Here is a 22839-nt window from a genome sequence, read left to right on the forward strand (position 1 = left end):
ACATAGTTTCTCAAACTTCAAATCCTTATAAGTTTTTATTTTTAAAAAATAATTCTAAAAAAAACATTTTTTTCAAACAAAAGATATATGCATGAACAAGAAAATTAAGTTTTTATTAAAGAGGTACATTTTTTCTTCTTAATTCAGATCATTTGATTTTATTTATGAATATTTTTTAAGTTATCTTTATTTTTTAAAAAGTACCATACCTGCATTCGTTTTATTAAGAAAAAGAGTAGTGGGAAAAAAGAGAGAGGAGGGAGGAAAGAGATTAAGCTATGTAGTTTTCTTCCCACGTCGGTGATAGCCCAGTGGCAATGGGCTCAATTACAATAAAACCCATAGCCTCAGACTAATCTACAATTTAAACATCTTTATACAATTGGAACCGAAGCCCAGACGGCCCTGACGTCTGTCAAAGGTCAAAACACACATGACATTTCATAGTTCAAAACCGAAATGCTAGATTAATCAAGAAAGAGGGGGCAAACAGTAATTCCGTGGATATGTTTGAGAATCCTGGTGGCACAAATATATACATCTCCTGTCAACGAAAGAAAAGGATTACTCAAGAAACCAAACCATTCCACCATCCACTTCTCCAGTAGCCCCAAGCACCAGTCCAACAATTCAAGCAAGCAAGACCATGGTCATTTCGAGAGCACATATTCTTGTCACCACAACTCAGAAAAATGTTTGGGATTTGAGAAGAAACAGTGCTGCTCTCTCGGCCAAACAATGTTGATCTCTCAGCCACAACCATACACTCCCCAGCCCGAGAGACTGAAATGCGAACTTCCCCTGTCCATCATTGGATCTGCATCACACCTTGCCCTTTTTGAATTTCTAGGTTCTTCAAGAATTGAGGGTGTACAGTGCCACGATGAAGTTTCAAATCCCTGAGCCATTTCCAAGAGCATTGTCTGCAGCTCCTCCATGCTGTAACTCTTGTCCTGTGCGCAATTCATGATGATGATATTAAAAAGAGAAGCACACCGATCAACCAAGCTATACATTTCAGAAAAAAAATTGGCCTAAAAATTGCCACAAACAAGATTTCCACAACACCCAAATGATAAAGATTCCCTTTCCCTGTCATTAAAGGTCAGCTAATTTCAGAATGAAGAATTCAATCCTAGCGAAAGGATGTTCCAGAACTTGGATGTTTTAGCATCCTTGTACGCTAGCATCCTGTCCAGACAGCACAAAGTGCCAGCAGTGGCACATTAGTCCCTGCACAGTGGCTTTTGACTTGAAGATTTCCGAACTACTCCCCCATTTAGATAAACTTTGCACATTCTCTTCCACCATAATTTTAGAACGCTAGTGGTGATGATAAGAAGCAAAATTCTTATCCACCATTTTTTTCTCTCCTAAAAACCAAAACCAAAACAAATACTTTCATAACTTTCCCTGCTCTCCAAAGGAAGGATGCTTCTCAAGGCACCAATTTTGTTCACTACAAAGATAGATTATACTTTATAACAAAAAATAAAATAAAAATGGATTGGTTTCTGATTCATTTAAAGATCTGATTCCTATTAATGCTCTACAACAACATAACCAATTTTGTTTTCTACAAAGATGAAGTATTTTTTATTACAAAAAAAGAACAACAAAAATTGACTTCAGATTCATTCCAAGATCTGAATTTTAATGCTCTAAAATATATTTGCACTTTACATTGCAATGGGTTGATCACAAGAATCAGCAGAGAAACTATAAATTTGCAAATTGGGAAACTCAATGAGTAGTAAATAAATAAAAAAAAATCACAGATCAAATTCATACCTGTCTCTTATCCTGGGCCATGAGATTCAATATTTCCTGCACAAAATCAGAAAGGCCCTGACAGACACAAGCAACCAAACAACAATCAGCCGAAGCGAGCGTTAATGGAAAAGGAAAACGTATTAGCGAATTAATGCAGAGTATTAAAACTAGAAACAAAATTCAATTGACACCCATCACCTACCTCATCTTCTTGGTCTTCAGGGTCATATAATCCTGCATCATACATTGTTCTTTTTCTATGATCGGATAACACTGTCAAAACGAAGCATCAAATAATTAAAGATTCGAGGAAACAAAATTTCTCACCAAAGTATTGTCAGTAGCCAGCTGCTTTCAGAGAAGCTTAATTAATTACCTGCATAGGCTTCTTGAATTTGCTGGAATTTACGTTTGGCTTCACCCAAAAGCGAAGGTGTTCTTGTCAACCTATCAGGATGCCATTGCTGCACCAACAAACAAACACCCATAAATACTATACCACGTAACTTCAAAAGAAATATCAAACCAAAATCAATTGATACATACCATAGCGAGCTTGCGATAAGCACGCTTTATTTCATTAATAGAAGACTCGGAACTAACACCAAGAATGCTGTAATAAGACGGTAACCCTTGCTGCTGATCAGCCCCCATCAAAACTTAAAAGCTAGCTAGCCAAGCTCTCAGAACGTATTCAACTTTACCAAAGTCTTGGGAGCGCTGGGCTTGTGTTTGTAACAAGATGGTGGCTTGAAGGGAATTGGTGTTCGAACACATATATACAAAGAAAATTGGAATAAAATAGTAGTACTGGAATGTATCAAATTAAGTGATATGGAATGTTCGAGAAGGCTGGCAATGAAAAATATCTGGAGTGTGGAAAGTTCGGGAACAAAGATATCAGCTACTATCCTGGATTTTTTTGGGCTTGGAGGCTTCTCGTGTTCTCTGTTGATTTGTTATGGACGGTGGTGATGAGATGGCTACTGGAATGATATTTTTTCTTTTTTCAAGAGAAAGAGAGATCACAGGTTCTGACACGTATGCTTTGAAAAATCAGGCTAATGATTGACCTGGCAACCTCCCCGGGCTTGCAGCGCTTTGTACGGATTTTTTCCATTCTAACATAATTTAATAAAAGCTTTGAAAAAAACACATGAATTAGAAAAATATTATATTTAAACACATCGGTGTTTTTTTTTTACAAATATATGTTTAATGCAAGTTAATTAACATGTATAAAAATTAATATAAAATTTTATAAATATATAATAAGATTTAAGATCCAATATTAATAAAATCCAAATCTCTTAACAAATGTACATATATGTTAGAACTTTTATTATTATTATTATTGTTGTTGTTGTTATTGTTGTAATTCACCTATATTTTATAATTAAAAAAAAATATACTCCTCCATGAAAAGGAAAAAGAAAAAGGTAGGCGTGTAAGTAGAAGCATTGGGAATTTAATACGAGAAATCTGGCTTGCGGGTTTATCAAAGAATCTTAAGTTTGGTAATAATAGTGTTTAGTTAAGACCATTGAATCACGATGCCCATTCAAAAGTCCTTAAATGATCTTTTTTTTATCTTTAATATTAATAAAAAAAAAATGTATGTTAATATGGATATCTTTTAAATCATTTCTTCAAGAAATAAGCGACTGTATAAAGCTCTTGAAGCTTGTTTTACCCACATATAGGCCTTTTTAATTTATATATCTTTGCTCATTGTTTTTATTGATTTTTTGAGCTGTTAAATCAACAATCAATCTTATTGTATCATGCACTGGGACAAGCTCTAGAAATTTCCTTGTAATCGACACCATATTCTTGCTTGTAATCTTTAGTTGCTAAGCATGTTTTATATATATCAATTTTTACCATTCTTCTTCAATTTTTTCTTATAAACCCATTTTACACTAATGTTTTTTTTTTTATATCCTTTTGGAAGCTTCTATCAACCCTTAAGTGTTTTTTTTTCTCAATGAAATTAATTTTATCATCCATAGCCTTTTTGCCATTTTGTTTCTTTAACGACATTTTTGAAAGTCACAGGATCATAATCTAAAAATAGAGCAAAATGAGTAAGTGGATCATCAGATTGATTAATTCCAGTTACCTCATAACCACTTCATCCATGCAAGCCTTGTCTTAAACATGTTGTGATTTTTTTACTATTAGGTGTGTTTTTATTTTCTACTAGTTATGATGCTTCTTCCATAAGCTTTTCCCTTGCCTCATCAATCTCATCATTTAAATCCATTGAAATATTTTATTTAACACATTGCTTAATGTTCAAAATTCAGCTTCGTAAAAAATAACATCTCTACTAATAATAATTTTCTTGGTGATGAGATTATGTAGTTTATAAGCTTCTGAATGATCATTATTACCAAAAGAAAAGCATTTTTCTCTTTTTTCATCAAGCTTTTTTCTCTTTTGAATTGGAATATGAGCATAGGCAAGGCACCTAAAAAATCTAAGATGACCAATAGCCGGTCTTTGTCCACTCCAAGCTTTCTCTTGCATCTTATCTTGAACAAAAAGTGTAGGATTTCTATTCAAAATACAAATACTTTAATTTACTATTTTAAGCCAAAAATCCTTTGGTGAGCCACTTCTTGTCAAGAGACTTCTCAAGATATTCATAATAGTGTAATTTTTCCTTTCATAAACTCCATTTTGTTAAGGTGTATAAGTTGCAGTAAGTAATCTCTTAATTCCATAGGTCTTATAAAAATTTACAAATTCATGCGAGTTATACCCTTTACCATTATCCATTCGAAGAACTTTTATTAGGAGGTTAGTTTCATTCTTAACAAGTGCTATCTACCTCTTAAAAGCTTCATATTTTCTTTGCAAAAAATAAATCCAAATTTTCCGACTATACTCATCAATAAAAGTGATTATATATCTTTTACATTCATTAGAAAGTGGACTTATTGGCCCATAAATATCAAAATGAACAAGCTCCGAATGACTTTTTTGCTCTTTGTTAGAAATAAAACACATAAGTATTTGGATAAACCTCTTAAGCTTTATTGATTAATCACTCTTATCAACACACATTTCAATATACTTAAATTTTGAATGCTTTTGAATGCATTAACCTTTATATTTATAAGAAAATTGCACCTTTAACTATTCTAATCCAACTAGGAATCTGACTATATAATTAAATAAGAATTATAATAAACTATTTTAACATAAATCCTTCTTGATCAAGGATTTCTACTTGGTATCGAACATTCCCAACTAAATGGGTTGGGGTTTTTAATCTATTATACCATTGCTTAATTTATACGAAGATTGTTGTTTTAAGAAAATCTTTAGTAGTCTCCCAATTAATCTAACGGAAATATAACTTCAACCGTCCAGTGGGAACAAAAACAAAAGAAGGGTATCGAGACATAACATTGGTTAAGATTACTCTTTGAATTTGAATATGAATACTTTGAGATTTTTTTAAAATCGATATAAGTCCTTAAATTTAACAACAAACCTTAAAAACAAGCTTATTTATTCCTTGAGAAAGGATGCATGACGATCGTTTCACCATCCCCCATTCCCACTTTGCGCACCAAAGTCCTCTTGTCGGAACTAGATACACTCTTCCCTTGCAACCTTACACTTTCCCTTCATTCTCATATGTATGATATTTCGTTGCTCATTTTGCCTTCGTATGCTTACTTGGATATTTTATCTACTTAAAAATTCCACGTCGTGCGTCAAGAAAACTCCTCTGAAAGATGATGTTCAAGATAACAAAATAAGCAAGGATCATACAAACCAATTCCACACAAGGAAGGTTAGGGCAAGACCTTCCTCGAGGGGAGATCATAAATGGTGCGCCTAGGCCACACATTATGGTAAGAAGTGGACCTTCTCAAGAAAGATGCTATGAATCATAAAGATTGCATTTGATATCAATTTAAAATTATCATAATAGAAAAAAAGATTGTTGCCATTAAATACTTCAGAAACCATCAATGGTCGTATGAATCATAAGAGATAAATTATTAGCTAATGCTTTTTTTAACAGACTTATATGAAATTAATAATTTTTTGGTAGATTAATTGAAAAGTGAGTTATTTTGCTGAGTTAAACGAATCAATTTTAATTTAATTTTTTTAAAACTTGAATGTGAGATAAATCAATCCACCAAGCCGGGTTTAATATCAGTATTATAGTTTTATAGCATAATAAAGTAATCTCGGACACAAAGAAGTTCACATAAGATGAAAGGAAACACGACAGAGATCTCACCTTCAAGCGTCTTGGTCTTCCATCTCTTCGCTAAGATTTTCTCTTGATCGTTACTTCACAAATTAACTGAGAATATTCAATGGAGAAGCCTTCAAGTGTCTTGGCTCGAAGACGGTTTCTGTTGCTTCAGGCCTTTGAATTAGTTGCAGTTATTTACAATGGAGAAGCCTTCAAAACTTAAATAGGGCGTTAAATTCCATGCAAACACTTGCCAAATAAATAGTCCCTTGCTTGTGCCCTACATTCGTCATGTGTTCGACCTTGAGGTTCTTAAACTTCTAGAACTATCGATTTATCATTCCTTTTGGATAAAAAATGGTTTGCTTATACTCTGCCTTTTTGTACGAACCAATTCGCAAAACTTTTCCCGTGTTGTTCTTGCACATATTAACAACCATGTTTCTCTCAGAAATTAAAAGAAAAGAAAAAAATAAAATTAACAAGATAAGCCACATTGTTAGATACGGGCAATTTCGATAACTTACTTTGAGATTGTGGAAAGAAGTGTATCGAAAGAACTTAAATTTATTTTCTCCGATACATAAACTTCAATATTTACCTAGATCTACAAGTCTTTATTGCATCACACATGTGATCGCACTTTCCAAGACCTTTGTTATTAATTATTGTCCTTTTTTAAAGCACAGCTTTTTAGACATTCACCATCTACTGAAGGTCGATTCCACTTCCTACGGGTCAGATTTCTTTTTTCTCCTTTTTAGACATTCACCATCATTATTCATTGTCATATTTATTTATATATGAGCCCAGCTGAAAGTCATACAAAAAGCTTTAATTATGAAAAAAAGAGAAAAAGAAATTAACCACAAGGTTGGTTTTTATATTATCCACTCAAAGCTCACACCTAACATATAAAATAGCACATCCTATCATTGCATATAAAAGCACTTCTTTGGATTTATCGAGGGGATCAGATTAATTAGAGGACCTGAAAACCAAAACTAATTAAAGGTACAGCTTTCATGCGTGTTCACTGTACATATAGATACAAATCCTGTATAGTAATTTGTTAGTTTTGCATAGTGTAGTTATATTCATGGTAATAATTAATTGATCTGTTTTGTTGCATCATGTTGGAGAGCAAAGAAAGTCTAAGCTAATTAATCAGGGTTTAATTTTAATTAATGAATAGTCCTAACCATATCCATGTGTTCAAGGTCGAACAGACAACGAAACAAAGGCTAATCTGCAAAAGACCACTCACCTGGCAAGCATAGCATGGAATCCACCAACCCAGTCGCTGACAATTCCGTATGGTACTGAACCCACCTGAAAACAGTGCTCAATTTAAATTACTCATTCAAACTAACCTAAAGCTATAGCATATTAATCACCTTAATAGTATTAAGAAATTAATTAAGCTCACTTAAGGATCGAAAATTCGGCAACAAGATGATCGAAAAGAAGTGCATACCTGCAGCGAGGTTCCTTAGGCCGCAAATTCACACCCATGTAGCAGAGTTAATTGTTGGTGTAATATGTTATGGTGCCAGGTTGATTTTTATAGAGATAACAAGCAAAGAATCTGCGGGGTTGAATCGTGTGCTCTTGTGTATCCGCTACCTTCCACACGTGAGAAGCTTTGACCAACGGATGAGACATACTTGATGGGAACGATGCATGTGTTTTTACCCCCAATCAACCTAACTCAGGAAAATGATTGAGTAGTCAGCACTATTCAAAACTCAAGAGAGAGGAGATAGAAACGAGGATGCTTGCGTTAAAAAAGAAGCTGAGCAAAGCTAGAAGGAAGCGATCAAGGTTAGTTGTGCTCGTGTGATTCTTTGAAATGCTGATAGAGGAAAATATCGTAGATTGACATGATCCTACTTTCAGCTACCTACATGACCCATTTACTTAAAATTCAAGCGCACGTAAAACTTAGGAAAGTACTAATGCATGTGCTTTCTATGAGAAGATTAAGAAATATAAATAGAAATACTTATAAGATTTTTTTATTGATATATTGTGATGATCTTTACTAATAGAATTGCAAAGAATATTACACCATGATTCAAAAAAGATAAAACATATGGTAATGTAGCATTTTTACCAACATAATGGCCGATAGAGTTATTGACGGAATAATTTTGTTGGTTATGCCGTCAGTAATATTTAATTTATGATCTTCTCCAACAAACAACCTATCGTTAGTATATCTTAGAAAGAGTTGAAAAGGAATTACTATAAAAACCACTGCTATTGTTTAACTCACTAATGAGATTATATATGGTATTTTATCGGTGATATGTTAATTTATCGATGAATATACCGCAAAAAAATAAAAATATTGATGACATTATATCGAGCTTTTCTGTCGATGAAATGTTAAATTTACTGATGGAGATATCGATGGAATTACTAACAGACCATAAATCACCGACGAGAGTTTTTTTGACAGATTATTTATATTTGTAAGCTTGTCGGTAATATACGTGCCGAGGAATTGTGAGTGTAAATACCGATAAAAATTTATATCAGTAAAACTTTTAAATCTAATAGTGGCTAATCTAATAGAAAAAAATAAATAAAAACATGTATAAGATATGATGATACATGAAAAAACAATGTACCATATCTTCATAAATATCTCTATAAATATCTCAAGTATTTATATTAAATATCTATGAGATATTTATATAAGATATCTTAGATATTTATATAAGATATTTATTTTTAAAAAATCTATATAAATAGGGATTCATCTCTCTAAATTTAAGGTCTTTAAAGGCCAAGAGACGATCAAAACTCATTTTTTTTAGATTTATCTCTCTAGATTTTAAGTCAAATACAACATAAGTCTAATATAAAATTTAAATATAGCTTAAGAAACATTTAGGCCATGTTTGTTTTCTGGAAAGTAGTTTCCAAAAAACCATTTTTCAAACTTTCCTGTGTTTGTTTGTCATTAGAAAAATTGGTCAACGGAAAATACTTTCTAGTCAACGAAAAACACTTTCCAGTCAATTTCAGTCAAAGAAAAATTTGACTTGGTTTTCAGGAAAGTGTTTTCCCTTTAGTTGTGTTTGTTTTCTGGAAAGTGGTTTCCGGGAAATCATTTTCCAAACTTTCTTGTGTTTGTTTGCCAGTAGGAAAGTTGGTCAATGGAAAACACTTTCCAGTAAAAGGAAAATTTAGCTTGGTTTTCAGGAAAGTGTTTTCCTAAAACATTTGGGAGGAAAACACTTTCCGGAAGTTGTGAAAAATTTAGAAATGTCATTATTTGTTGATTATATTAAATTTAATCCTCAAACTTTTGATTGTTATATATGTTTTGTTTTGAATATTTATTTTTCAATTTCATCTCTTAAAATTTTATTTTTATATTAACTTTGGTCCTTATTTTTATAATTGCTATTTGCTTTTTCCTTATCATTTTTTTTGAAATTTTTTTTCTATCAAATTTGGGCCTCATTCTTTTGATTGTTACTTATTTTATTTGAAATAATTTATGAAATGTTGATTATTATTATTTTAATTTCTTCATCTTTCATTTTTTTTTTAATTTTTTAGATTTGATCTCTATTATTTTGACTATTATTTATTTTATTTGAGATAATTTATGAAATTATATATTTTTTTTTCAATTTCATTCCCATTCAACTTTTTAATTTGTAAGATTTATTTCTCATTATTTTAATAAACCTGAGAAAAATAAAATATTAATAAGTTATTTTCCTCAGCTCATTTTTCATGACATAACCAAACACTGGAAAGTGTTTTCCAACTTATTTTTCATTACATTACCGAAAAAAATAAAATTTTGTTTTAAAATTTATTTTCTTCAAAATTTATTTTTTTAAAATTTACTTTTCCAGCAAATAAACGAATTGAAGCTCAGTACATACAAAATGAAAGCTTCCGCACGTTTAAGAGTATTAATTAATATGCATTCGTACCAACGTGGGGCAATGTGTGTTTGGAAATCTATATGCATAAAAAAAAATATATATTATATCTACCTTTCTCTGCATGAGCAGCTCTCCAATTATCACATGTAGTCCCAACAACTGTCCTTTCCAGAGACACTAAGGGAGCCACTACCAATGCGACCAGTACGTGTGGTGGAGGTTGCAGCTAATCCATGATATCATGGTTATGAAACTCAGTATGCTAAAGTGGGTCATTTTAAAGTTTTTTTGTTTTTGTGTTTTTAAAAATAATTTTAAAAAAATTTAAAAATATTTTTTTTTTTATTTACTTCAAATTAATATTAATATGTTTTTAGTGTTTTTAAATCATTTTGATGTGCTAATATAAAAAATAATTTTTAAAAAAAAAAAAATCATTGGCATGTATTTTGACATGAAAAGTTATTTAAAAAACAATTGTATCCACAATGCCAAACAAGCTTTTAGTAATTTACTGATCAAGGGTCAATTTAAATTGAGTTTTATTTTGAATTATTTTTTAATTATAATAATATTTTATTTATTTAAAAAAATTAAAATGATATTATTTTGATAAATGAAATTAGATTGATTAATTAACCTGTAAATTAATTTACTTAATTGATTATACAAGCTTTAAATCAGATATAATATCATGCTAAGTCTTATAATTATGATTGATATATACAAGATTCCTCAAGTTTACGTGTAAAAGTTGTGAATCTTTTATATATATATATGACTAGGATTTGAAAGCTGGTTAATTAATAGAGTAGTTGTGTCTCTTTGGGTACTTGATCTTCTAGCTTGCTAAATATATATGTTTCTGACATTGTCTTCTAGTTTGCTAAATAGAGTAGTTGTGTCTCTTTGGTAATTGATGTTTCCTTTGCAATCTTAATTGTATTCATCAACGAGTTTTTGTTATATATATATATATATATTAGTTAATCTTGGTACTTTCCATGAGGTTTTTATAGTTTAAACAGGTATGTATAATGTTAGAATTCAATATCAATTAGGAGTTAGAATATATAAAGATTCTAATATTGTTAGAACTCTACAATATTAACAATCAATATTTATTAGAGTTTTATTATTACAAGGAGTTATTTAGTTGATTAGTTTTCATCTTAATTAGATACCAATAAAAATCTCACACCTATTTAAACTATAAAAACCTTATTACCTTACACATTTAAAATTATATATAAGAAATCAATAAAGAGAAAGTGTTAGTTGCTGTGTTTTTCATGGAGCAAAACCAACATAAGTTTTGTTAAACTTGTAAATGTTAATTTCATAATCATTTAGTGGAAGGAACTTTAATTTCATCCCTATAAACTCATCAAATGCTTCACTTTTATCTTTATAACTCAAGTATTCCGATAGCCATTCTAGAATTTCTAAAAAGTTTCAATGTTACTTTCTAACCATTAAATGACCTTTTTTAAAAATCTAGTTTTTTTTTTTTTTTTTTCTTATGATTCCTAGTTGTTTTTATAAGATATCATTGCATGAGGATTTGAGAGTTGGGAAGGAGATACATTAAGGGGGGGAAAGTGATCCGGAGAAGAAATGGAATTGATATGCAGGCTTCCAGAAATTAAAAAGAGTGTTTGTAAGTATGGTTATTGTTGTTTTTTATTTGAAAACATATTAAAATAATATATTTTTATTTTTAAAAAAATTATTTTTAACATCAATATATAAAAATAATTTAAAAATATTAAAAAATATATAATATAATATAATATTTTTAAAATATAAAAACAAATAATATTTAAGATAAAAACCGTGTGGTCAGTTATATACTAAAGGTTAGGATCTGACAGGAAATGATTTTAGTGGTGGGAGGTTGATTCAAACAAGACTTTAAGACGATAGTGACTTTGATATTAGTTTTCTACTAAAGAAGAGGGCAACTTCGTATTTTTGAAGACTCTCTGGTCCAAGTTATATCATTCGGGACCCTTCTCAAATTTTCTATTTAGGTACCATATAATTGCTCCTGGTTTAGGCTATTTTAAGCTATTAGCACCATAATTAAATGTTTTGGTAAAATAACGTGATTTTAAATTATTTTGATAAAATAATATAATTTGAATTTGTTGTATTTTTGAAATATAATATTTAAAGAAATCATGCTCATAAAATATTATATCAAATAAATATTATGTTTCAAAAACCACGACGTCATTAAATATTGAAATTTTCTGTTACATCACTATATTTCACGGATTATGAATTATTACATTCAATTAAATGTTTAAAAATTTCATTAGCTAAATTTCTACAGCCCCACCAAAACCCAATATCTAAATATCCCCCGTCATCCTATATATTTGAAGTATTCTTATGAGATTTATATGAAATACATCTTGTTTTCATGTCATATAAAATTTAAAGATATTTGTTGGGTTTTTAGAGAGAGGGGGCTGGATTATCAGTTTGTTGTTGAGAGAGAGGGGGGGGGGAGGATTATGCGTTTGTGTTCTTTAGAAGAACAATATGTTAAATAGTTATTATTTTAAAATGCGATAATGGTTATCGACGTTTTAAAATAATAATATTTAATAAATACTGTTATTTTCAAGTACAATAAACTTCAACTACATTATTTTAACAAAAAAAAAATTGTGCTATTCTGCCTAAATTTTAATTTTATTGTGCTAATTTTTTTATATAAAATCCCTAGTTTACCCTTATGACGAATTCTTCATATGAGAGGCTAGAAACTTGGAAATCGCGGATCAATCCGTAACCCACCTCAATCAGATTAGAGTTAAGTAGTATATTCATCCGAACTTAAAACAAGAGCATACCCAACTTCAACTCATGCCCAAGCACCTACCTAACTCGATTGTCAGGTTTTCTCATTTACATGCAGGGGTGACCCCGTTCATGTTAACGAAATTTACCGTCTGCTTTTCTATGATCGGGCAACGAACAAACTAGATCTTTAAGGTTACAATAAATCATCAATATTCCAGAGACAAAAGTTATCGAACCTATATATGTGTTTGCAAGATCCTTACCTCCTATGTACATAAAAACTAGAAAGATCCCATGTATTCCCAGCTTAATTATTAACAGAGAGCATACAATTTCCATAAGCTGAGGGACACCTAGTTGGTGCTAATTAATGTCATGAAATGAAGAGCAACAGCAATACTGTGGTCAGTTCCAAGTAAGAAAAACTATATTACTATCATTGCTAGTATAAACAAGAATAACCAAATGTTAACCATATTTACAGGGTAAATAGTCTAATAGTAAAAGCTTGGAATCAAGATGTTTGATTTTTCTATAGTTTAAAGTTCAAGCCATGTAGTTGTTAATATGATGGTCATTAGAGGCTTATACGGTCATTAACTTCAGGATTTATGAAATTAGTTTAGGTACGCGCAAGCTGATTCGAATATCTATATTAATAATAATACTAATAAAATCAGAATATTGATAAGACCGAGTTTAAGTATCATTTTGATAATGGTTTAAGGTCTCTATTTAATAAAAGCATTCAAAGATAAATAATATATATTTGTGAGTTATTACTTATGAAATTCAAGATTGCCTCGCTTGATTAACAAAAAAAAAATTCAAGTACAAAATGGAGATTGATCGAGCTCCACTTATTAGACATGCATAAAAAATAATAATAAATATTTATAGAGTACTTTTAAAAGCCCGTTTATATTTTTGTTCAATTTCCCACTCATCTTAAATCAACTCTAGTTGTCATTGAAAAATGAAGTCATGACAGGATTAAAATCCTCTAGCTAGCTCATCGCAACAATGAAAAAGGGAGAGAGATGAGAATGAATCAAAGAAGGAAGAAATTAGACAAGGAGGCTTGAAAAATGTAAACTCTGCATCTCGGTAGACATCATTTTCAATGTTGAATCATCTCATCTACAAGTTATTGTAAAACTTGGTGATTATCTTCATGAACAAACGAATGGAACCAAACAAAAAGGACTCCAATGTTCTTCGAGAAAAATCACTAAAAATAAGAGTAATTACGGGCACATAACATAATCATCCGCATCAGATGATTCACTCCGACTGTAGGGATCAAGGCTGTGATGGCATGGAGAAGGCCCTGAAGGCGGCACCGGACCTCGCGCAAGCCGGTTATCAAGCATGTAATAATAACCTGCGTCCCTAATCGATCTTGTGCATCTTCCCGTCGAGACCAATATTGACAGGACAATAACGAAGAGAAGACAAACAAATCTCACGCCCGCCCGTAAAGAAGACATGATCACCTTTTCTTCCCTGTTCTTGCTCGATTGCTCTCTGGTCTTGTTGTCTTATAAATTGAATGTGTACAGAATGTATAGCAGAGAGAGATTTGGAGAGGAAGAGGTAGCGGGTGAATTAGAATGCCGTTTTTGTTGGACTAAAAGGGATGGTTGGAAAGCTAATAAATTTGAAAGCTAATAATTTGCATCTTTGAATATTAACTTGCCGAGTGAAAGTCATGAGCCGAAACCAAAGCACTAGCAGCCATTTTAGAAACAAGGGAATACTTGATTCTGAATTCCGTAGCTTTCATTTTATACAGCGTGCTATGGTACAGGAGTGCTCTTCAAAGTTTGTTTTCCACCCTGGTATATGTTTTCAAAAAAGAGCGTAGAAATTGAATATACTTATATATTGTGTTTTGCTGCAGAAGTGTTTTTAAATTATTATTTTAATTTACTTTTAACTAAAAAAAATATTTTAAAAAACAATCAGATCTAATAACATGAACCTCATGTGTCTCTCGCTGAATGGTTCTCATAAATTCCCTGCCAACTTCAATTAGCTTATGATTAATTTGGTACTTTATCCACTTTTGAATGAGTGATTTTCTTCATTCAGCATGGTCGGTTGCCTTGGTTACGGAAGAGACTCCTTCGAATCTTCTAATGAAGCCACCACTGCTCATCGTGGACTTAAAGTATTTGCAACTTATTATATGGGCTTATTAAGGATACAGGCCCATATTCTTTAGGACATAGTAACTAAACGCTATATTGATGTGTTAATTACTCCAGGAAGGCAGGAATCATGTTTTGATGATATAATTACTTGATTGTATGCAATTTTAACATACAAAAAAATTGTAGAATAGGCATTGAGAAAAGAAAAGGACTATTTTTTTTAATTATAAAAAGAGAATTATCCAGGGTAACTAATTAAAAATTACATGGTTCAAAAAAAAATATAAGAACAATAATAAAAACTCAACTTTGATTAAAATAACATAATTTTATAAACCTTTAGAGATAAAAAGAAAAAAAAAACCGAGTCTCAAGTAGAGAAATTAAATAGTTCGAGGACTTTTGTTTTTATCATAAATAGTTCAAGGACTTACTTTATAAAAGAGAAGGTAAGAGAAGAAAACCATAAACTATATTATTAACTGCAAGATTTTAATCTAAAAAAAAAAGATTTTATCTTTTCAAATGTGCAAGAATGTGAAGGATGAATACTACTCATGTATTTATCAATCAATCTTTTTTTATTTTTTGGAAAAATAAGAGCCAAAATTTAAAACACGATGATGACGAGGGGTTCATCATTCATGAAGTGGAAACTGGATATGTTTTTGATAAGCGCCGAAAGTTAAACCCATCACAGACACAAAATGGGACCAGAGTTGTAACCTTCAATTGGGTTTTTAAAAATAATTCAGAAATGGAGAGAGAGAGAGAGAGATAAAATATTGGTTTTGAAAAAACACAATAATTGTTCTTGTGGAGATGAATTTTGCTTCTTAACCCAATTGATGCTGCTTAGGTGGAGGGTTGATGTGCATGTTACTTTGAAGTGCTTCAGGAAAATACACAATTAATGTCTCGGATCATTTTTAGTTCTTCTTTAATTTTACATCAGTTATATCCAACTTCAAGGTTTGTTTTGCTGTTTTATTCAAAGAAAAGGCACATTTATTTATTTATTATATTGGTTGTACTGAACATTGTTTTATTTATTTTAAGTCGTCTGGATTGTTTCAGGCGGATTGTTAAAATGTCTGTAGCTGAAACCAGTAATCCTGGAATATCGTTTGAGTCGATGATAATAAAACCTCCTTCACATCCTAGATATGACTTGAAGGGTGTTATTAAGCTAGTCCTTGCTGAAGATGCCGGGGATCGAGGTTTTGATTCATCCCTTTTAAAATTTTCATTTTTTTAGTCGATCTTTGTTCTCCTCACAGAATATTTTTTGAATGAGTTCGATCGATGTTGTGTGTGTTCTAGAATGTCTGTCTCTTTTGCTTAGTTGAATCCTCAGTTCGTTCATTCTGATCCATATAGTTTTGACATATATGTTATGTTGTTGAGAAACTCCTAAAGATGGGTCCTCGATTCCTTGTATAAAGATACTTCTGAAGCAACATTTGTGGTTTAATGCAGGAGATGTGACCTGTTTGGCTACTATTCCTTTTGACATGGAAGTTGAAGCCCATTTCTTGACGAAGGAGGATGGCATCATTGCTGGAATTTCACTTGCAGAGATGATATTTCATGAGGTTGATCCCTCGCTAAAGGTATCGATGCAATCACTCTGTTTTTCTTTTATTGGTGTGGTTTGCACCGTTGATCATTTTTGACATAGACCTTACATTAGGTGGAGTGGTCTCGAAAAGACGGAGATTGTGTTCGGAAAGGACTGCAGTTTGGAAAGTCTCTGGTGAACCACTGGAAAATAAGAAAAGTTACTTCGTGGTATTTGAAGTGCTCGTTGACGACTTTTTATCTTATTCTTGTTTCTTTTTTAGTGCAGGACGGGCACACAACATTGTTGTTGCTGAAAGAGCAGTGCTAAATTTTATGTAGCAGATGAGCGGAATAGCAACTCTGACTGAGGTTTCTTTATTTCCTAGAATTTGGATGTAGAATCAAGTAATATGGTGTAGTTACTTGCATCATCATCTTTAATTTAACAAGGATTTGTGGCTATATTAGAGTACGTAACAAGAGATGGAAATCATCAAAATGTTTTGTAGCCTGTCTAAATCCAAGTGTCATGGGTTAGAAGTGTAGAAGGACAGTGGTGATCAATGCAAGTGGCCCAAAACTCTAAAACAAATGATTGTGTAGTAAGAATCACTCTACTCATGCTGTTACTGCTGCCTGTTTCAAATGGCAGGTTATATTTTGTTAACATGACCACATGCTGTTTCAGATGGATGTATGAATAGAACATCTGAACATGGTTGGTAATATACTGTAATGGATATCAATGTAGATCAAATGAAGTGTTTTTGGTCCCGTGGCTGGGTTACAGAACAGGGGGTAACTATTACCCTTTCCCTTAATCTTTCTCCTTGAATTGTTCGTGGGATTTGATACTAGATCTCCCAACACCATGACAATGGATTTACCAACTTATCAAGCCAGCAAACATGAACAAGTTGTCATTCTTTTAACCAGTGAATTTCATATGAAATCCAAAGTTGCAGGTACAGTTAATTGAATTTCAATCTTGCAGACCTGGAAAATTGGCTCATTATGTTTGTTGCCTTGTGCAAAAGTGCTTATATTGTTCATGTATCTTGCAGACAATGGTTGATGCTGCACACCCAGCGTGCATTTTAGATACACGAAAAACTGCTCCAGGTTTACATTTGGTTGATAAGTGAGCGGTATGGTTCACTTCCTCGCTTGTGCTCCATACTAATAATCTTTTCATTGGCTTTGTGTATAGATTTTTCTTGACTTGTAACATTCTCTTGTTTTAGGTGCAAATTGGTGGAGGTTGGAATCACAGAATGGGTTTATTTGATATGGTTACGAAAAAAGATAATCATATGTCAATAGCTGGAGGTATCATAAACGCCATCAAATCTGTTGATCGGTATTTAGAGCAATGAAACCTTCATATGGAGGTTGAGGTAGTTTTTTCACATTTTAAATTTTTCTAGCAGATTTTAAAGGATCAGAAATAGTTTGATAGTGGGGTGGAAATTAATCTGCAAAACTTTTTGTGTGCGCGTGCCTTGCTGAATCTTGTTAGTCTTGATTTTTTTTAACCTAAAGGTCGATACAAGGACTCTTGAGGAAGTAGATGAGGTGCTACGTTATACATATCAAACAAAGTCATCCTTTAGCCGTGTAATGCTAGATAAAATGGCTGTACCTCTACCAAATGGGGATGTTGATGTATCTATGCTCAAAGATGCTGTGGAAATGATCAATGGGAGATTTGAGACTGAGGTAGCACTTACTATCAGCTATGCTTTATTTCCCTAATCAGTATATATGTGGTATTTTAGTTTAATCTGAGGAATTTCAATTATATCTAATTTCCCGGGGGGCACTTTTATTAAATTTGACATGTCTTGTTAGGACACAACTCGTGTCTATCTTTGTTCAACAGTCGTGTAGAAATCTGTGCAAAACTTCCCATTATTTACATGATAGATATACATGACTGTGAGGCTGTTGTGTACTTGGCAGTAATTAGCATCTGGTTATAACTGTAAATAAATCGTTTTGCTTTTTATGGACACCATGAATGATCAAGTACGCTGTATTTATATAACTAGACAATATAAATTCCGAGATGCTCACATGTATAGTCGTGTCTCGCGAACAGAATTCCAGGAACTGCTATCTAGAAGTCCTTATCTGTGTGAAACAATACTCTTTCTCATGTCCCGCAACCAAAATACAGTTTATCGTGATGTCCTCCTCTATGGAAATGTGCTCTCTCTGCTTGATTTCTGATCCCCTGAATAGACAGAATATAGTGGCTGCAATTGAATAAAAACAAGTGTTCAAACTATTTCAAACTGAATAGATACCTTTCATCCCTGTTTTGCATTTTTTTTTTAAATAAAATAACCCCGTGAAGCAACATGAAACTTGCCATCTGAAATGTTCTGAAAGTCTAGATGTCATCTCTAGAAGACTGTTTCTCTCTTCTCTTATACTTATCACAGCCTTTGCCTAGCTGTCTAGGATCTATTCCATCAGCTTGTGGTGCCGGTCTCTCTTCTTTATCCTGCCTTGCAAATCTATTTAACTGCATATTGCCATGTTATCTTCAACGCTTTGCTTTGTTGCCAACTGTGATGTACTCCATTATTTAACCTGAGCATTTGTCATGCATACAAGTTTCGCATTTACACGGGATAGAACTGTTTCACGGCAACAGGCATCTGGCAATGTTACTCTTGAAACGGTGCACTAAATTGGACAGGCCGTCTTCATCAACGCCGTGTCCGTGAATTTCTGTGATCCCATTTACTGCAACTGCATCGCTGCATCCTCGTCCTAATTTTCTTTCAGCTCCCATTTCTTACACATTCATCCGAAGACGTAATTATTCATACAATAACTATGGCATGCCGCCGAGACTTGATCAAGTTGAATTGGGTACAGGTCCTTTTTCTTTTCTTTTTTTAATCTAGTAAGGTCGTAAGTAACAAAACAATAATCTTCATCTCCCATCAACACCCAACAGAAAATTCTCATTAATTAAAATCCGAATAAGATTAATACTAAATATATCCCAGAGACCCATCATTAAATGCAAGACTTGTATTATTGTGTGACAATAATTGTCATAAGGCCTTCATCAAAAAAACAAACTACCACTGGTATTACATGGATTGTCATGATGAACCCAAGTATTCATATAGCAAAATATTGGTTCTTAAGGATTATAAGATATTGCATGTATTTGAAATGGTGCCCATATTGGGCCCAGCTACTATGCGGGTCGCGCAGCCGAACATTTTCTTCTTCATCTTTTCTCTTCTTCTTCTTCTTCTTCTATTTTTTGTCATATTTTTTCCCATTCAAGGAGCAGTGCGTATAAAAAGCAAGCAAATAGGGTCAGCTTGTCCCATCAGTATCTAAAAAGGTGGAACATGGTCACTCATTCTGAGGCACAGTAGGGCATGGATTTTGAAGGAGACCATACCCCTGCAAACCATAGCTGCTGGAATTATCTTGAGTACTTCTCTGATTTGAAATATGCGATCCTTTAACATTTTAACTTTTAACCAGGGTGCAATTATATATAAGAATTGGAAATATATATATATATATATAATATATATATAATATATATATATAAAATATGTAATTAAAAGCACCATTTGAATTTGAATTATCACAGGTTATTTTGTGTAAGAGCAACTAACCAAATCCTACTCACGTGAGAGTCAACCGAATTAATTTAAAAAATAAAATTAAATTAAAAAAATTTAAATTTTTAAAAAACATGTTTCAATTACATTTTCAAACATAATCTATTTTTAAATCATAACCACAAAAACTACTACAATAGTAGTAAATACATATTTTAAGTTTTTGTTTTTGCATTTAAATTATTTTCAAAATATTTTTAAACTATTAATTTGCTTGAGTGATTTTTTAGGTATTTTTTTTTAATATTTGATAACTAATCTAAAAATAAAAAAATCTAAAAAAATTTATCAACAAAATTTTTAATAAAAAAAGTATTTTACAAAAAATATAATTCAATGATTATCAAATACATCTATAATTTGTTTTTTTTTTTGATTAATTTAATTGCAACATGATGTGCAGGGGTGGCTGCAGGGCCCGGCCCCTGCAAAGTTTCCCTTTTAGCTTTAACGTTTAACCCTTTTTAAATTTTCTTTTCTAATTTGGCCTTCCCAACCTAATATCCTTGATGATGCATCGCATGGTACACGTAAGTAAAACAAAACACATTCTGAGATACCTCATTAAAACTGTAATCTATAGTGAGAGAAGACAGAATCGTGCTTAGGTTAATCGTTACCCCACAAGCACCTCTTTTGTATCTTTGCCTAACATCTTTGAAAACTGATGAGAAAATGGCTTCACCATGCGTTTTTCCTTCCACCAAAGCTCGCTAGCAGCCACCTTTGAAACGATTCCTTTCGTGATAATTCAGACTAATTACATCTAACAAAAAGAGATTTGCCCTCACCTTTTTATTTATATTATTTTTTCCTGTCCATTGGTTTTGATCATTCCTCTTTCATTCTCTTATCGTCATACTCACTTGCTCCGGTGAAGCTCTGGTCATAATTTTTTTTTGTTGAAGAGTCCATGGCTTCCTCTCAAGTGGTAGGGTAGAGTTCAATAGACAGCGGAAAGGGAGAACAGAGGCAGAGGGAGATAAAAAATAATGTCAATTAAAATGGCATAGAATAATTTTCAACTATCTTGATATAAAGTTGGACTGGGCTTCGGACCACGAAAGGATTCATGTATCCGTATGTTGTTTTTGTTGAGTCTTTGTGCCCTGCCATGGAAATAGCTTTGGCTAACCCTATTTTAAGAATGTCGTGTCTTGCTTGCAAAATCACGAAAAGAAAATTGGTTTTGCTCAAGCCTCTGCCGGGAAATTAATAGCCATTACTGCCCTATAGCAGTCGCTGCCTCGCATTTATGTGGGTTAATGTGCTAGCTAGCTAGCTAGCAGGTGGCGTGGCTTGCCCGTAATTTCTTCGTGAATCGTCAAAACTGGATTTGGACGCTGACAGGGAAGATGGGAAACGCAGGGGAATAAAAGCATAGCCCATCTACCACTGCCCTGAGGTAGCTGTTAGTTATAAACAGGTCGCTGTAAGAGGTATGCATATCTCATAGTTGAAGGAAGAATTAAAACTGATTGTTTTTTCCCCTTTGGTTGGAGTCTTGAATTTGGAAAAAATATGTGTTGATCTCTATTTTTGTACATAAAAAAGAAATTCGAATTCAAAGACTTTTTAAAGGTAAATAATGATATTAATTAATGCAAATTGAACTGCGATTCATTGATTGAGAACAGTAGTACTAAAATTAAAATAATAGTACAGTATAGACTAAGGAAAATTAGGGCTAGTCTAGTATTATTGCTTAATCTAGCCATTAAATCATCATAACAGACAAAGAAAGAGAGACCTGTCAATTGATCATGCTGAGCTCAAATCAACGTTAAATAAACTGACAGGCTCATCTCTTTTGACAAAGAGTCAAACCCTGCTGCTATGAAGATCATTAAATATCCATATTAAGATAATACGTTCTGTCTTAAGCCTATTAATATGATAATCATCATTTTATATCGAAAAATATATAAAATGTTTTTTTAATAACTTGCTGTATTTTTATTTTATTAATGGTAGTAAAAATGTTTGTTCTTAATTAATGATATATCATAAATTTCTATTCTTCATTTAATGTCATGAACCAGCTTTTTCAGCTTTTCCATTTAATCAAGACAACAAGTTTTTTTACAAGCATTTATATCTTCTTTCTTTTTTTAGAGTATTTATTGTACAGAATAAAAACAAATTTTTTTCTATATTAAAATTTAAAACTCTTTCTTTTATTTATTATAATCTTCATTTAAATTTATTGACTTTATCATTAGAGAATTTATAAATCCCATCAAAAAAATTATTTAACGAGTACTAGAACTTCCACCATAATTATATACTTTTCTAAACTATATGAAAATAAAAATAAAAGAACATGTTGAGTAATTTTATTATTAGCCATATTAAATCTTAGAAAATCATCAGATATAGATGTCCCCATCAGTATAGACAGTGCCTCTTAGAATGTATTTGACAGTGTGATAGCGGTTGCTTTTCAAATAGCTTTTCGTGTCGAAATATATGCCAATGATGTTTTTTCATTTTTTAAAAATTATTTTTGATATCAGCACATCAAAACGATCTAAAAAGTACAAATCAAACTCAATTTTAGTAAAAAATAAAAATAAATTTAGACAAAACATCGTTTGAAACGCAATGTCAAGCGGTGTCTTAACCAAGGATATTAAGGAGTCAGTATCGACTGTCGAATGTGCAGAATATTTTCGTCGCCATAAGTATCTCGTTTTCTTTTTAATGGATGGATGGGTTGTTGGGGCAAT

The 22839-nt window shown here is 32.0% G+C and overlaps 1 protein-coding gene, 1 long non-coding RNA gene and 1 pseudogene across 2 annotated transcripts; 1 reads left to right on the plus strand and 2 right to left on the minus strand.

Annotated features, from left to right (window-relative positions):
- Positions 1–258: 258 nt before the first annotated feature.
- On the minus strand, positions 259–2842 carry LOC118046376 (uncharacterized). Its single transcript, XM_035055246.2, has 5 exons — positions 2320–2842; positions 2150–2237; positions 1976–2046; positions 1792–1848; positions 259–953 (listed from the first exon to the last, which is right to left on the minus strand). Exons 1-5 carry the CDS (start codon positions 2425–2427, stop codon positions 750–752), a joined length of 528 nt encoding a protein of 175 aa, XP_034911137.1. The 5' UTR covers positions 2428–2842; the 3' UTR covers positions 259–749.
- A 2339-nt stretch (positions 2843–5181) lies between these two features.
- Positions 5182–7981, minus strand: LOC118046375 (uncharacterized). The gene is made up of 3 exons (XR_004687163.2): positions 7479–7981; positions 6044–7333; positions 5182–5518 (listed from the first exon to the last, which is right to left on the minus strand). It is a non-coding gene; the product is annotated as an uncharacterized lncRNA (long non-coding RNA).
- Positions 7982–15488: 7507 nt separating this feature from the next.
- Positions 15489–19233, plus strand: LOC118046374 (nicotinate-nucleotide pyrophosphorylase [carboxylating], chloroplastic-like; annotated as a pseudogene).
- The last annotated feature ends 3606 nt before the right edge of the window (positions 19234–22839 follow it).

This window comes from Populus alba, chromosome 10, assembly GCF_005239225.2.
Source record: "Populus alba chromosome 10, ASM523922v2, whole genome shotgun sequence".
Classification (NCBI taxonomy): domain Eukaryota; kingdom Viridiplantae; phylum Streptophyta; class Magnoliopsida; order Malpighiales; family Salicaceae; genus Populus; species Populus alba.